Below are 16,351 nucleotides of genomic sequence, written 5' to 3'. Positions count from 1 at the left end.
TCAGGTCTAAAATGTCCAATTTCATCACAGTTAATGCTATACTTTCATGTCACAAATGGCCAAGTTATATTTTAACTGAATTTATCTGAAAAACAAATATTCTATTCTTTTAGATTCCCCAATTTTTCTTACAAGATTATATACTGCATATCACATGTTTTATTTTTACAGGTGTCAATATGGAGTATGGTGCTGATCCATCCTGCTTATGTTACACCAATACATACATTAAGAATGTCACACGTCACTTTTTAAATCAACAGTTTTCTAATAGTAAGCATTTTTATAAAGAAAGAACAATTCTATATTGTTATTTACTCTTTAGTATGATGATAAACTAGACAATAAATAATTATGATACTAGTTTTTGCACAGGGATCATTTGTGGAAATGATGACATGGCTGCCGAGCATCAGTATGATGGGATCTGTAACAACCATGTCACATCCGTCCACTGCCACATTTTGTGTTTCTGTGTCAGCTGTTATTGTTTTAGATCCACAATACTAACATTTGTGAATAAGGGGATAATTAGCAATAGTAAGTCTATAAGTTTATTACTAATAAAGTACTGGTACTGACCAGATCATCATGGGTAATGTCACGTCCGTCCACCAGCAAAAGTTTTCACACACACGTGCTATTCCAAATCCAATATTTCTGAAAATATAGCTTCCACTGTCAAATAATATCAGTAGTCTGTGCACAAATGTATTAGCATTATTTCAACACAGTTCGATGCATTTCTTACAACTTTTTTTTTTGACAAAAATGGCCACTCATTTGACCCCCTAAGTAAATGTTAGCCGAATAGTCCAGCAGCTTAGCTCCAAAATATAAAGGAATCATTCAGTGTAATAAATATAACTCCACATTAAATTTCTATAAGCATTATAGTGCAGCAGATAACCAAAACAATCATTCAGTTTGTGAAAAAAGCATGAAATTTGGTACACTTAAAGCCAAAGGCATTCCAAAACAAGTGCGAGGCATCATGAATTTTCATTATGGCGGCCGTGGCAGCCATTTTTCAAAATGGCCACCGGCAACAGCTGTTTTCTAATGAGTGATGGATATAATATGATACTGCAGACAAAATTTGTTGAATTTATTTACTGTATGTACTTGGTAATGTATTTTTCAGAGAATTGAACGTTTTAATTGAACATTCAAATGGCCACCATTTTATCAGACAGATATACAGTTGCAGAAAAAACTATTAGACCACCCTTGTTTTCTTCAATTTCTTGATCATTTTAATGCCTGATACAACTAAAGGTACATTTATTTGGACAAAAATAATGATAACAACAAAAATAGGTCATAAGAGTTTAATTTCAGAGCTGATATCTAGCCATTTTCCATGTTTTATTGATAATAACTAAAATCACTTCAGTTCTTACATCAATATCTATGGCATTGTACCGACAAAAACAGTGCTTTTAGGCATTCCATGTTTTCTTTTCAGCCTGTTTTAGTCACATGATACACTCAGGAGTTAGTGCTTAATTTCATAACCACTGTTTTTGATGACTTTTGATGGTCTAATCATTTTTTCTGCAGCTGTAGATGATCTCAGTGACAAATTATAAATTTTTCTTGATGCAGAATTTGAATTAGGAACTTTAGAATTTCTAAGAAGCTTCCTTCCTATGCGTGACAGCTGCCATCTTGAAAAATGGTATCCATCTTTACATTTATCAAGTACTTTGTATGTTAAATAAATTCAACAAAATTTGTCTGAAATACCATATTATATCCATCACTCATAAGAAACCGTTACTGGTGGTCATTTTGAAAAATGGCTGCCATATGGGTGACAAGTTGAAAATTGATAATGCCTCCATATCCAGTTCTTTTTGGAATACTGTTGGCTATAAGTGTACCAAATGTCATGCTTTTATCACAAACTGAATGATTGTTTTGGTTATCTGCTGCACTATAATGCTTATAGAAATGTAATGTGGAGTTTTATTTAGATGTGTGTTAAGCCTATATGCACTAAGTGTGTGTTTTCTATGTGTGTATGAATGTGAATGTATGCATCTCACACTTGTTTTCTGTTCTCCAGAACTTGTTTATGTCTAACAGACAGAAGATTGAAGAGCAGACAAATCTTTTGAATTCAGATTGGTCTAAGCTCCGGATTCAGTCCATCCCTTTGTCAACCTCCAGTGGACCTCTCTCTGGCAAGAAGGTTTGTATCTATAATGCACTCAGGAGAAAGATAATAAATGTCATTGCCACGAAGACATAACAGGAAGCTCATAATGCAGAAACCCTAAGGGCATAACAGCATCCCCTGTACTGTGTTTACGAGGTTTGTTTCTCCTGTTAAGGCTCACACTTTTCCAATAATGCTAAGGACTGTTCTAGTGCCTCAATCCACCTTTCGTTCTCTTCCAGATGTGTACAGTGGAGTTTGGCTTCCCATCATTCAAACCCCAGGCCATTGCTATGAGACCCCTGTCAACAGTGGCAGGAATCCCCTTCATGTACTCCTGGTCACCGCTGCAGCACAATTTCATGGTATGAAATAAATCACATTGGTTTGTGTGTGATGCAATTACAGTGTTATTACTAGTGTGGAGTAGCTGTATGTGGGTATATGATATGCTACATGGATATCATTATTAAAATTTTAGTTCCACAGAAGTATTGTAGATGCTTTCCTATTTGCAGGAAGTGACAAGATACAGCATGTTTGTGTGTACCTATGTATGTTTTATCTGAATTTATTAGGTAACTGTAACCTAATAATTTCTTTTTATTGTAGGTGGAGGATGAGACGTTCCTTCATAACATCCCATACATGGGCGATGAAGTCCTAGAACAGGATGAGGCCTTCCTGGAGGAGCTCATTGACAATTATGATGGTGTCCATGGCGACAGAGGTGGGTTTTTTCTGCATATATTCTATATCTTTCACTATTAGATATCACTGTGATAAACTGTACAGGGTATCAATACAACGCTAAGTATTCATGGAAGAAGTTTGGGTTCATGGTACAAAGTCCTGCACAAAAGTCTTGTCGCATGTACCCATCATATTTATAACAGCTAATAACTTGGCTGCTAATCGATCAATTGAAGTCCTTAATGACTCATTATGATGCTAAGCATCTGCACTTTATTTATATTCAACCAAAATTAAATTTCATAGATTTCATAAATATTTATTGTGTAATATGCATTATGATGAACAAATCAATTTCTAGAAGGACAAAAGTTTTGTCACAAATTATAATCAATCAAAATCAGGAGACCTGGACTTCAAGCCCTTGATGATTAACACTTTGGTTTCTGGGCTGATCTTGGGCATGTTGTCAGAGGAGTTGTTGCACTTGAACTGTGGATCTTTAACAAACTGTAAATATTCAAAAATATTTTTTGAAATTTCAATTTGCTCACATGCAAGAATCTCTAGTTCTCTGGAATTATTTTGAGTCATTGCTGATCTTTATTACATAACCAGGAGTCGAGATGTTAGATATTTTCAGTATTGTGTACTTATGCGACAAGACTTTTGTCCAGGACTGTACTAATGGTAGAACAGATGATAGGTGATAGAAACAGTTAAGTGAAAAAACACCATTATAGGTAAAAGTCCTGCTTTCAAAACCTTAAGTATGTTAAAGTATGTAACTATTATTAGCCAAATGTACTTAAAGTACGAAATATCAAAGTAGTCATGCCATAAAAATATGCTTGTAAGTGTTTTTACTATTATATGTGATGTTTTTGGATTCATGTTACTACTACATTAATGTGTAATGTTGCATTTTACTGCTGTACGTGTAGACTCATTTGAACGACTGTAATGTTGGTACTTTAATCTACACTAATGCATCATATTTCATAGGTTTGTCATATGTCTTTGTGTTGCTGCCTTGTTAGAACCATGTATCCTTAACCCATATAGACCCAAACAGCCACTGGCGACCAAAACCATCTACTGATGTAAACTGTTTAATACCTGTTGATCTACTAATCCTATCAATAGATGTGAATAATTGATGTAAAATACAGTTTGCCATCTTTTCATGGTCATCAGATATGACCCATTTGGATGTTCAGAGGCTCCGTAGTGAATGTGGAAACACTGTCATCTTCTGCAACCTTGATTCACCAGTAAAACCCATGGAGTTGAATCAATGACAGTGGATGGAGATACTTGTTTTATGTTCAGTTAATGATATATTTTACTGAAAAAGTCACTTTTTCTTCAGTTTTCTCTGTTTTTGATAAAATAACCTTTACCTGTAATCTGTGCTTTTATGAACATCTACATGATCAGTAAATTAGATACAGGAAAATACCACATTTTTCACTTAAAAGAACAGAATACAGAGTGTAATATTATAATAAATGTTGATAAATAACTTAAGAACGGTTGAATAGAGAGAAAAATGCACTTGGGTACTGCCACAAAAGTAGCACTGGGTCTTTATGGGTTAAAGGGTCCCATTTTGTGAGTGTAATGATAATGCATTTCTTGGAGGTGCATTTTCTAAACCATCAAATAACACTTCCTCCTTCAGCTTATTAAAAATAGTCAGTATTAACACATTTGGATGTATGTGGTTTTCACTGCAGAGGGACGGTATGAATAACTATAAACTCAAATGTAAGTCAAGCTGTCAAACAGAGTGGGGTGAAAGGTGACATACTTATGTCTGAGATGTAGTGGAGTAGAAAGGTGCATCAAATAGAAACTCAAGTACACTTTTAAGTACCTCAAATCTCTACTTAAGTACAGTACTTGAGTAAAACCCCTCTACTAATCATCAGTATTAACCATTTTTTTTCTTCCCAGAGGGAGGGTTTATCAGTGACGAGATCTTTAAAGAGCTTGTGGAGGCCTTGAGCCAGTACTCTGATCATGAGGAGGAGGAAGAAGACGATGCAGCTGCGACAGAGGCAGTAGGGAAGAAAGAGGAAGAAAGAGTGATGAGGAGGAGCTCGGTGGAGGCTTCAGAGGAGACCAAAGCTGGGACCGTGACATTCATCAGAAGGAAGAGGAGGAGCACTACTGAGGGTGAGAGTGAACAAGTTTAGAGTTGCACATTTGTGCGTTCAGACTTTGTCCTGTGAAAGAACAAGAGGGCAGCCTGAACAAGGCCAGTACTGTTCTTTTCATTACACTGTACAGCTGCTACAAGGTCACCCCGCCACACAGACTCTTGCACTGGCATTGTTTACTTTAAAGCTGTCCCTGTCCTATTGCTACTGGGAGTGAGGAAACCTGTTTGTCCATGACACTGATATGCCCCAGCTCTAATTACACAACTTAATGACCCATCAGCTTTATAGAAAACTAAGGTGTATACACACTCTGCCAACACTTAGTGAGAGTGAAATGGAGAAATGGAAGTGCATCTGGGTGCACAGTAATATAGCTACTGGTGCACAAATGCATGCATGGATGTAGAGCAGGGGTGTCAAAGTCATTTTAGTTCAGGGGCCACATTCAGCTAAATTTAATCTGAAGTGGGCCGAACCAGTAAAATAATAACATAATAATATATAAATAATGTCAACTCCAAACTTTTCTTTATGTTTTAGATCAAAAATAAATAAATCTACATTTATGAAAAGGTTTACATCTACAAACTATCCTTTCAAAAGATGTGAATAACATGAACAAACTGAAAAAATAAGTGTAATTTTAACAATATTCTGCCTCAGTTTATCATTTACACATGTACATTATAATTTACAGATCACAATGATACACAGATGAACACACAGATCTACAAATACACAAAACATTTAGTAACAGGCAGAATATTGTTAAAATTGCACTTACTTCTCTTAAGACATTTCAGGTTGTTCATATTTGTTCAGGTTATTCACATTTTTTTGGGAAATCATACTTTGTTTTAGTGTAAATACATGAAAATATTTACATTTACAAAGAGAAAAATTTGGAGTTGCCATTATTTATATGTTCTTTTGATAGTATTTTACTGGTCCTGCCCGCTTGAGATTGAATTGGTTTGAATGTGGAACCTGAACTAAAAGGATTGTTAATATCTTAGTGTAATTTTTGTATTTCACAAATTCATCCTAAGGGCCAGACTGGACCCTTTGGCGGACCGGATTTGGCCCTCGGGCCACATGTTTGACACCTGTGATGTAGAGTCTACAAATGAAAGGCATCTCAAAACAACAAACGCTCTTCTTTTATCATTAGAGAGAAGTGTTGTCATTACAGTGAAAATGGGTACAACTGCAAAATGTATAAGGAATGGTCAAATTTTACATCAAGGTTCACATAGTTGCTTATTAGCCTAGATATTAGTAGCATATTAGTGCTTTTTATTGTCACTTTAACCCATAAAGACCCAAACAGCCACTGGCAACAAAAAACATCTGCTACTGTAAACTGTTTAATAACTTCTGATTCACTAATCCTATCAATACATGTAAATAATCTGTATAAAATACAGTTTATCCACTTTTCATGGTCTTCATATATGACCCATTTGGATGTTCAGAGGCTCCGTAGTTACCGTGGAAACACCGTCGTCTTCTACAACATTGACTCACCAGTAAAACCCATGGAGTTGGATCAATGACAGTGGATGGACACACTTGTTTTTATGTTCAGTTAATGATATCTTCGCTGAAAAAGTCACATTTTCTTCAGTTTTCTCTGTTTCTGGAGTAATAACCTTCAACTTTAACCTGGGTTTTTATGAACATCAGTTTCAATTTCAGTTTACTTTATTTCGAATATGCAACAAAGCAAAAGTAATCCTCCTTAGTCCTTAGAAATAAAACAGATTGCAAAAAAACATGAAAAAAACTTATACATATACGTGAAAACAAAGTATGACTTCATTCGCATATTCTAAAAGGAGTGGGAGGAAGTATAATTTATTAAATCCCATCCCTTATCCACACAACAGTCTATCCTTTAGCTTCCTATCAGCATAATATATAAATTATGTATATGAATATATCAAGTCCCTTGAATCTTTTGTAAATAGTTAACCTCACAACATCTATATGATTAGTAAATTAAATATAGGAAAATACATGATTTACACCAGAGGTTTCCAACATTCGACCCGTGAGATGAATTTGCAAAGTACAAAAATTCCACAGTCAAGGCTGTCGAACTCATTTTAGTTTAAGGTTCCACACACAGACCAATATGATCTACAGTAAAATAATAACATAAAAATGTACAAAAAATAATGACTTCTTGGTTTGATGTGAAAAACATAACATTACACTATACCTACAAATAATGACAACATCAGATTTGTCTTTGTTTTAGTGCAAAAAATAACATTAAATTATGAAAATATTTACATTTACAAACTATCCTGTAACAATAAAATGTGAATAACCTGAACAAATATGAATAACCTGAAATGTCCAAAGAAAATTAGGCACAATTTTAACAATTTTCTGCCTGTTACTAAGTGTTTAGTGTCTTTGTAGATTCGATCCATAATGCACATGTATAAATGATAAGTTGAGGCATAATATTGTTAAAATTGCACTTATTTTTGTTAAGAAATTTCAGTTTTTTCAGGTCATTCACTTCCTTTTTTTGTTTGGGTAGTTTATAAAAGTAAGTATTTTCATAATTTAATAGGTTTTTTTGCGCTAAAACAAAGACAAAAATTTGGAGTTGTCATTATTTATCGGTTATTATGCTATTATTTTACTGGTCCGGCCCACTGGAGATCAAATCGGGCTGAATGTGGCCCTTGAACTAAAATGAGTTTGAGACCCCTGGTTTACACTGAAAAAAAAATCAAAATAAGGAGGATAATGTTACAATCAATGGTGATAATCACTATTAAATATAGATTAAATAAAGAGAAAAAATCATTTGGGAACTGCCGCAAAAATAGCCCTGGGTCTTTATGGGTTAAAGCATTTATTAATACTTTATTGCATTACCATATTCTATAATTACTAGACCATAACCAGTCACAGTCTTAACATGTTCTGCTGAGTATGAGGGCTATTTAGACTTCACTCAGATTTATAAACCCATTATTATTGCTTGTTATTGTGTGTTTTGTTACATAACACTCACAGCCAGAAGTTTTGGCAGTGACAGAAATGTTGATTTCACAAATCACAACATTTGCTACTGCAGTTATTTTAGATGTTTTTTGGTGTATTTCCGAGGTGCACTTTGAAGTATTTTATAAGGTTCCAAGTCTTTAATTGGCAAATAAATTCTATTTATGCAGAGTTAAATTCTGTCAATCCGAAAACCTGTGGCCAGGACTCTAGACCACAGGTGTCAAACATGTGGCCCGGGGGCCAAATCTGGCCCGCCAAGGTTCCATTCCGGCCCGCGGGATGAAAGTACAAAAATTAACCTGAACAGTCCAGGTTGTCAGAATCATTTTGGTTCAGGTTCCACATACAGACCAATGTGATTTCAAGTAAAAATAACAACACAATAACCCATAAATAATGACAACTACAAATTTTCTTTGTGAAAAATTATGTGGAAAAAATTTAAGTGAAAAAAATAACATTACACTGTGAAAATATTTACATTTACAAAACTGTTGTTGTGGAAATGTTCAACTGATAATCCACACACAAAGAGGAGGAGAGAAAGTTAGAGTTAAAATAAATAAATGCATTTATTGAGAAGTCAATCACAGAGAAACTCTGTAAGTGAAGTCTGATTAAACAAGAGAAAACTAAAGATTATATAGAACCAAATCCAACCCCCTCAAACTATGATGTCATTCCTTACGTACATCGTACCACCCCATACTACTCCTTCTCTGCTCCGTGAAGAGGTCATGATGACCTCTTCACTCTAACCTTGCTTGGATCATATCTGGAGTGCAGGCGCCATCCTCTATCTACACATTCAGACATTTAGGTGTTTGGGTTTTAACTCAAGGCAAGAAAGAACTCCATTCCTGGGTCAGGGGTGTTACAGAGTGGTAAACATCACACATAATGAATAATGACTCAGCATTAAAAGAAGATGTACTAACAGTATAAAATATAAAGAGTATAACATAAAGAGTATAAAATATAAAAAGTAAATTTTTCCACCACACTATTCTTTCACAATAAAATGCAAATAAATACATAAAAATAAACAAAGATGAACAACCTGAAATGTGCAATTTGAACAATATTCTGCCTGGTACTAAATGTTTTGTGCATTTATGGATCCACTGTGATCTGGAGTTGAGTTAATAAGAGATGTAAAACTGTAGAAATTGTTAAAATTTTAGTTCCAAACTCAAAATTTTTAACAATATTCTGCCTGTTACCAAATGTTTATGTAACACTGTGTGTAATGCACATGTATAAATAATAAGTCAAGGCATAATATTGTAAAATTGCACAAATTTTTCAAATGAAATTTCTGTTTTTTCAGGTTATTCACATCTTTTTTGTAAAATGTAAATATTTTCATAATTCAAATGGGGGTTTTTTGTACTAAAACAAAATGAAAAACTTGGATTTGTCATTATTTATTGGTTATTAAGTCATTATTTTACTGGTCTGGCCCGCTTGAGATCAAATTGGGCTAAATATGGCCCCTGAACCAAAATGAGTTTGACACCCCTGCTCTAGACCATTTTATTTATGTGCAGTGTGCATTTTATGTCCATAATGTTCCCCAGTTTTCTTACTTTCTATCAATAAACAGCATTAAAGAGATAATTGAGGGAGAATTGTCTACTATGCAGTTGTTAATAGCATAGTATTTATAGTATATGATAATGCAGAATAAGATTTTAATGCTTAATAATGACTAATACAAGCCATTATGGTACTTTTATACGATATGCTAAGAAGGAGGAATATGTGGTCTTAAATAAAACATTTGACCTAAAGAACATATTACAGTAATTCTTAAATCAGTTTTTTTTTTTCACTAACTGTTCTTTTTTTTTTCTCTCTCCCAAAGCAAGGGACCTGTCCGGCAGCAAGAAGATTCCCAATGAGAAGATATTTACAGCCATCGCTTCAATGTTCCCGTACAAGGGCACCACAGAGGAACTGAAGGAAAAGTAAGAAAAGTGTAGTGAAACTGGGGATCCAAGTGCACAATGCTGAACAGACCGTTGCTTAGTGTTCACCATGGAGACGCAAGTTGTCAGGCAGGGAAGTAATAATGGTGGCTCGCTCTCAAGCTCTCTGACTTAAAGGAGCAGTTGTATGAGTATATGAAAGAGCTTTACATAACAAGGTCATTTTGCAGAGAGCAGGATTCCAATGAGAGTCCGAATAATGGTTTGAAAAGAACAGGTACTTAAAGACTATGCCTGTTTCTAACTTACCAAACACCTATTTTGTACATAATGTCCTAATTTCTTACTTAAATTAGATTTTTATTGTATTTATTGTGAGTTAACAGGCTACTCAGTTTCCCTTCTGGGATGAATAAAGTTAATCTCATCTCATCTCATCTCATCTCATCAGGTTGTAGTAAAAGTGTTCTTTTTTCCTCCACAGGTACAGGGACCTCCTGGAGCCACCCAGCCCAGTAAAGCTGCCCCCCCTCTGCACCCCCAACCTGGACGGTCCTTTTGCAAAGTCTGTGCAGCGGGAGCAGTCTTTGCACTCCTTTCACACCCTCTTCTGCAGACGATGCTTCAAATACGACTGTTTCCTACACCGTAATGCTTTATTTATTTTCTTTGCTCCTTTATTCTCAGTTAACTGCATTTGTTACTAAATTACTAGATTTACTCAGTTCATTTAGGCTACGTTCAAACTGCAGGCAAATGTGGCCCAAATCTGATTTTTTTTTGCCCATATGTGACCTGTATCTGATCTGTTAACCCTTTCATGCATGAATTATGAGACCCTTAATCAAGATCTTTTTTTTCCTGAGTGTTTTTATTCCTCTTTAGGTATGAAAAAAGCATGCCTAAAGAAAATTTTCTTATGGACCTATTTTTCATGGAGTTGCAAAAATGTCCGCTCAGCTGGACACAGCACGTTTAATTTTTGAAGCAAGGAAACATGTATTTACTGATACATTGTGTGAAAACTATGAAATAAAACATTTTTAATGCTTGTTTTTAATGCTTATTTTAGGTAATTCATTTATCAGACAGGGGTAGTTTACTCTCTTTACTAATTTGTCTGATACATGAATTACCTACAATAATTATATGTGGAAGACAATATGAACCTTTACCAGACATTTATTTTTAATGCTGCTACTCTGATGTTTTCTCACATTTTAACACTCTAATACCAGTCATTACTCACTTCATGGAGATAATATGCACAAATTTAACACAAATTTTTACAAAAACTGTTAATTATAGACTAATAACAACAATTGATTTACACTTAAACATGTTACTCTAGATCAGGTTTTTTAAGAACAGCAAAGTTACAGTAATCGTATGAATTGCAATGTATGGGATGGTGCATAAGTGTCCACTGTGTTGGCTGATATGGAACTAAAACAACAAAACCCATGAATATACAAGAGAATAGCTGTAGAATAGCTGTCCACTGTAGTGACCAGTATACATGAAAGGGTTAAAGACAGTTTGAACAGCACAAATCTGATTTTTTCAAACCCGACCCAGGCCACTTTCATATGTGATCTTAAACCCCATACGTTTCTGATATTTTGCAATGCATCTTCAATCCGAATGGCCATGTCGCATTTATCCCACCTTTACGTCATTGAATTGCGACAAACGTCTTAATTTTGCATCCCAGGAGTGTTACTTCCATGAACACAGTGCGTGCCTGCGTGGTCACATATTACATCAGGACCTCTTGTGCGCATGCGGGTCACTTCAGGGTCGCATTCAGTTCATAGTCAAACTGATAGAAGTCGCATTTAATGTGTAATATGAACGAGCACACAAAAAAATCGGATTTCTCCAAAAAATCTGAATTGTGCATCAAAACCTGCTGTCTGAACGTAGTCTAAAAATCACAAAAGACACACCTGAATACATGTGATGCCTACTAAAACAATGTCTTTGTTATCTGTAATCTCTCAGGTAGCGTAGATCTGAGGTATAAAATCCGATTTTTTCAAATCCGACTCAGGCCACTTTCATATGTGGTCCTAAATCCAATATGCATCTGATATTTTGCAATGCGACTTAAGACCTAACGGCTAGGTCGCATATATCCGACCTTTACGTCATTGAAATGTGACAAACATCACAATTCTGTGTCCCAGGAGAAAAAGCACTTCCGGAAACACAGTGCGTGCCTCTATGTGCATGGTCACATATTATGTCAGGACCTCTTTTGTGCATGCAGGTCACTTCAGGGTCACACTCAAACTTATAGAAGTTGCATTTAATGTGTAACATGAACAAGTACACAAAAAAATCGGATTTCACCAAAAAATCCCAATTGTGCATTAAGACCTGCTGTCTGAACGTAGTCTTATTCTATGCAAAATGCCAACAAGGGTGCCGAAGTAAAGATATGTTTTGTTCTGTTCAAAGCCTTTCATGCTACACCCAATGTTTACAAGAGGAAGACTAAGGAGATCCGCATGGAGACTGAACCATGTGGTGTGGACTGTTTCCTGTTACAGGTATGTTAAGTAGCTTTTTCTACGTAGCTAATGTCTTCTTAATAGGGGAGTTAGAAAATATCGGTTCTGCAATATATCGCGATATTTCATTTTACAATACTATATCGATATTAAAAAGTACTGCATTGATATTTTTAGGTATTTATTAAAATGCAGATATGGCAGAGGTTCATTTTTGTGTTTGGTTTTCTTTATTGTTTATATTTTATTTATTATTATTTAACGCTGTTTTATTAAATATTGGTTGTTTGAAGCATCCTAAAAGCAATTTTTACTGTCTGAGAGGCAGATGTTAGTTCCTTTGTTTGGGATTGCACAAAAATAATGTTATGATGTCAGCTATGAACTAATAGAATATGAACATTTGAGCAGGATCTTAAACTGTAATGTCAGTAAAACCTAATTTAAGTTTTAACACAGGGAAATTTTGTGATATAGCATTAGATCCTGTTGTGATCAAATAAAAATGTGTTTCGTATTTGTGCATATTTCTGGTGTAATTCAATTCTACCAGGAAATAATCATTTAAAAAAAAGAAATAAACAAAAAAAATTGCCTTTTGAACAGTATCAGGATACATCGTGATATATCGTATCGTGATCCCAGTATTGCGATTTGTATCATATTGCCAGATTTTTGCCAATACACACCACTACTTCTTAACATTGTCAAAGTTCCACTTCTCGCTTCTTACCATCTTCGTCTTTTTTCTCACGGCATGTGCTCTTTTAAAGAAAGGGGCTAAAGAGTTTGTAGATCAGAATATGTTGCGGTCGCAGAGGTCTCGGAGGCGGAGGAGGCAGCAGCGTCCCACCAGCTCCAGCTGTCCTGGACCGTCTGGGTCCACTGAGGAAAGCAAGGAGGGTGACAGTGACCATGAAACCACCTCCTCATCAGGTAGGGTTCTGATTTCACAGCAGGCCTCAGAGGATTTCTGAAACTTTACAGCCTCTCATTTTATTAGTTTTTTATGTCCTGTTTCTCAGCAACTCTAAAGTGAATTAAAAAATCTTGTTAATTGTAGTGTTGTCCTCTGTAGGTCCATACACCACAGCCACATTTATCCCACTGTGTTTCTGAGAATCTGAGTCATTGCGTGACTAACTGGATGCATCATTTACCATAATAACCCCCCAAACTCCCCCTATTCTGAAAGGCTGTGTGCCCGGACTGACTACAGCACTTCAGGAAAGTGAAATTTGGCTTGAGATGACAGTTTTCATATCCTGCTCTCTCCTCTGTTTCCTCTCTTACATCTTGTCTCAGTATCAACTCTTTCTTGCCAAACAAAATAAACTAACCATTAACTTTGCATGCCTCAGCCCCAACATAAACACTTTGTTCCCTCTCGCCCTCCTACTGTTTTTTTTTTTTTTTTCCATTTCTATTGACATCTTCATGTGTAGAGCAGCAGGAGGAAAACAAGAGAGACCCCCCCCTCTTAGTTTTTAATCTTTCTCTCCTCCCCCCTAAAGCTCTGGTTTTTTGTACAGTGCCATTAATGCTTCACTGGAAGTCTCTGTTAGCTTTAGAAACCGCTCATACTCAGCCAGTGACTCAGCAGACTTTCCCGCACGTGTTGAGATAATGTGGAAAAACAGATTGTTGAGCAGATTAATAAAGATACTCAGCGCTAGAGCATGTGGCCACAGCAATGCCGCATTAGGTCTGTTGCCAAGCAACATTCGGCTCTGTGCCTTATGCTGTGGGTGCATCAATCTTGAATATCCAAAAAAAACAAATGAAAGCTCAAGGTCCTCTCTATTTGCATGTGTAGAATCTGATGATGCTCATCAGAGACTTCCAGAATGTATGTTTAGGGTTAAAAACTTGTGCATGTAGATTTGAAAACAGTGAAAAAATTATTACAAAAACTTTTTCCAGCTGAGTCTCTGTGTAGTCTCAGAGCTTTCTCGTGAGTTAGCAGTAATAAAGTGTGCGTGCATGTGTGTGAAACAGAGGGGAATTCACGTTGCCAGACTCCCACCAAGTTGCGTCCAGGGGATGATGATGGGGAGCAGCAGGCGTGCTGTGTGGTCCAGTGGAGCGGGGCTGAGGAGTCACTGTTCAGGGTCCTCCACGGCACATACTTCAACAACTTCTGCTCCATTGCTCGCCTGATTGGTACCAAGAATTGCAAGGAGGTGATATGTTCACATCACACTTTACACTTTGCCAGCTCAGCAGGCTTCCCCCACTGATAAAAGTGGACATATTGCACTAACTCAGCTTTCCTCAGCTACCATTTAAAAGAAGTGTTCTTAATGAATAAGAAGTGGTGCCAGGCACAACAAACCCCACCCCTCGCACATTTTGTATCTTAATTTGGCATTGATCCAGCTGATGTCATCATGTCTATGCTTGTGATGATGTCAACATATCAATAGCCTCTACATATGTGCCAAGGTTGAAGTAAACTGAAACAAAATTGATGTTTTTATAGACATGTGAAATGTCACCCATTATAAGTAAATGAGAGAAGAAAAAAGATGTAAAAAATTTATAAAACATTTGAACTTTGACCTCCTTTTCCCAAAATGTAATTACATCTATTCTGGGTCACTGGCAATCTATAAACCAAATTTGGTATAAATTCACCCAATAGTTTTGCTGGTGCAGACATTTGAAGTTTTGCCCATTATGAGTGAATGGGGGAAAAAAGATTTTAAAAATTCATTGAAAAATGGATCTTTGACCTACTGTTCCCAAAATGTTATGAGATCTATTCTGGGTCACTGGCAATCTATGAACCCAATTTGGTACGAATTCAACCAATGGTTTTGCTGCTAGTGGTAACAAAGAAATAAACTGAAACAAAAACAACACCCCTTGCCTCCCCTTCAGGGGGTGGGGTAATACGAATAGCTGACAGTAAAAAAAAAAAAAAAAAATGCATTATTTAAACATACTGTAGTTTATTATTAAAAATATACATAATATTGTTATATTTATTTGTTTTTGAAGGTCAGTGTGTGGTTGTAATATCCTGAAATGGAATATAATATTTATAATTACATAGTGTAGAATTGCATGAAGAAGAATCACTATGTTTTCTTTATCCTAGAATGAGCCTTTTATATGTAGAGCAGAACTGGGGTCACAGAGTCCATCATGTTGTATCTCCATGTGTGTACAGTCGCTCATAACAAACTTATTCAGTTTTAGCAGCTGACATTCACTGATAAAGTTCATGAAGGTCACTTGCTAAGACTGTGTTCACACTGTAGGCAAGAGTGTGAACAGAACAAATCACATGGTATCTGAGTGTTCTATTCTGATCCAGGTCACTTCCATAAGTCGTCCTGAAACAGATAAATGTCTTCTTTTTTTTTCCAGTGCACCCTCAGCCTGAACAGTCAGATCTGAATTCATGTGACTTGTACATTACTTTAAGTTGAGATTTGTCATACCTCCTCAGCACTTTGAATCACTCACATGCTGTACAGTCGTACGAATGCAACATATAATGAATGCAGCAGCAACATGAATCCAAATCATTACATATAATAGTGAAAAACTGACTGGAACTATTTCACTGCAAAATTGGTTTTGACAGTGTTTAGGAATATGTACATGTTGTAGCTTAACCTTAGCCTTTGAATATACAACTTCTTCCTGTAGTGGAGTATTTTCACTGTGTTAGTACTTTTACTGAGCTGAACTCTTCCAACTCCACTGCTTTCGTTTTTACATGTGTTCAGGACTGTGAGCAGTTAGTTCACACTGGAATATGGTATTGGCCACATTTTAGAAGATATTGTGAACAATGTCTGTGAATGTATTGTGAATGTAGCTCTTCTGAAGTATATA

At 35.8% G+C, this 16,351-nt stretch overlaps 1 protein-coding gene across 6 annotated transcripts in view; it reads left to right on the top strand.

Moving 5' to 3' along the window:
- Positions 1-16,351, top strand: part of ezh1 (enhancer of zeste 1 polycomb repressive complex 2 subunit) — a 29,802-nt gene that overhangs the window by 3,848 nt on the left and 9,603 nt on the right. For all 6 annotated transcript variants that reach the window (XR_003936092.1, XM_030141840.1, XM_030141836.1 and 3 more), the window contains exons 3-11: positions 2,072-2,197; positions 2,407-2,529; positions 2,777-2,894; positions 4,817-5,038; positions 9,923-10,025; positions 10,471-10,634; positions 12,450-12,541; positions 13,276-13,438; positions 14,501-14,685. Coding sequence is in view for 5 of the 6 variants with exons in the window: in XM_030141840.1 (XP_029997700.1) it covers positions 2,072-2,197; positions 2,407-2,529; positions 2,777-2,894; positions 4,817-5,038; positions 9,923-10,025; positions 10,471-10,634; positions 12,450-12,541; positions 13,276-13,438; positions 14,501-14,685 (1,296 nt within the window). In the remaining variant the exon portion in view is untranslated. The remainder of the gene's footprint in view (positions 1-2,071; positions 2,198-2,406; positions 2,530-2,776; positions 2,895-4,816; positions 5,039-9,922; positions 10,026-10,470; positions 10,635-12,449; positions 12,542-13,275; positions 13,439-14,500; positions 14,686-16,351) is intronic.

This window comes from Sphaeramia orbicularis, chromosome 8, assembly GCF_902148855.1.
Source record: "Sphaeramia orbicularis chromosome 8, fSphaOr1.1, whole genome shotgun sequence".
Classification (NCBI taxonomy): domain Eukaryota; kingdom Metazoa; phylum Chordata; class Actinopteri; order Kurtiformes; family Apogonidae; genus Sphaeramia; species Sphaeramia orbicularis.
Note: the sequence above shows the minus strand (reverse complement) of the source record. Positions and strands in the feature narration are given on the sequence as shown.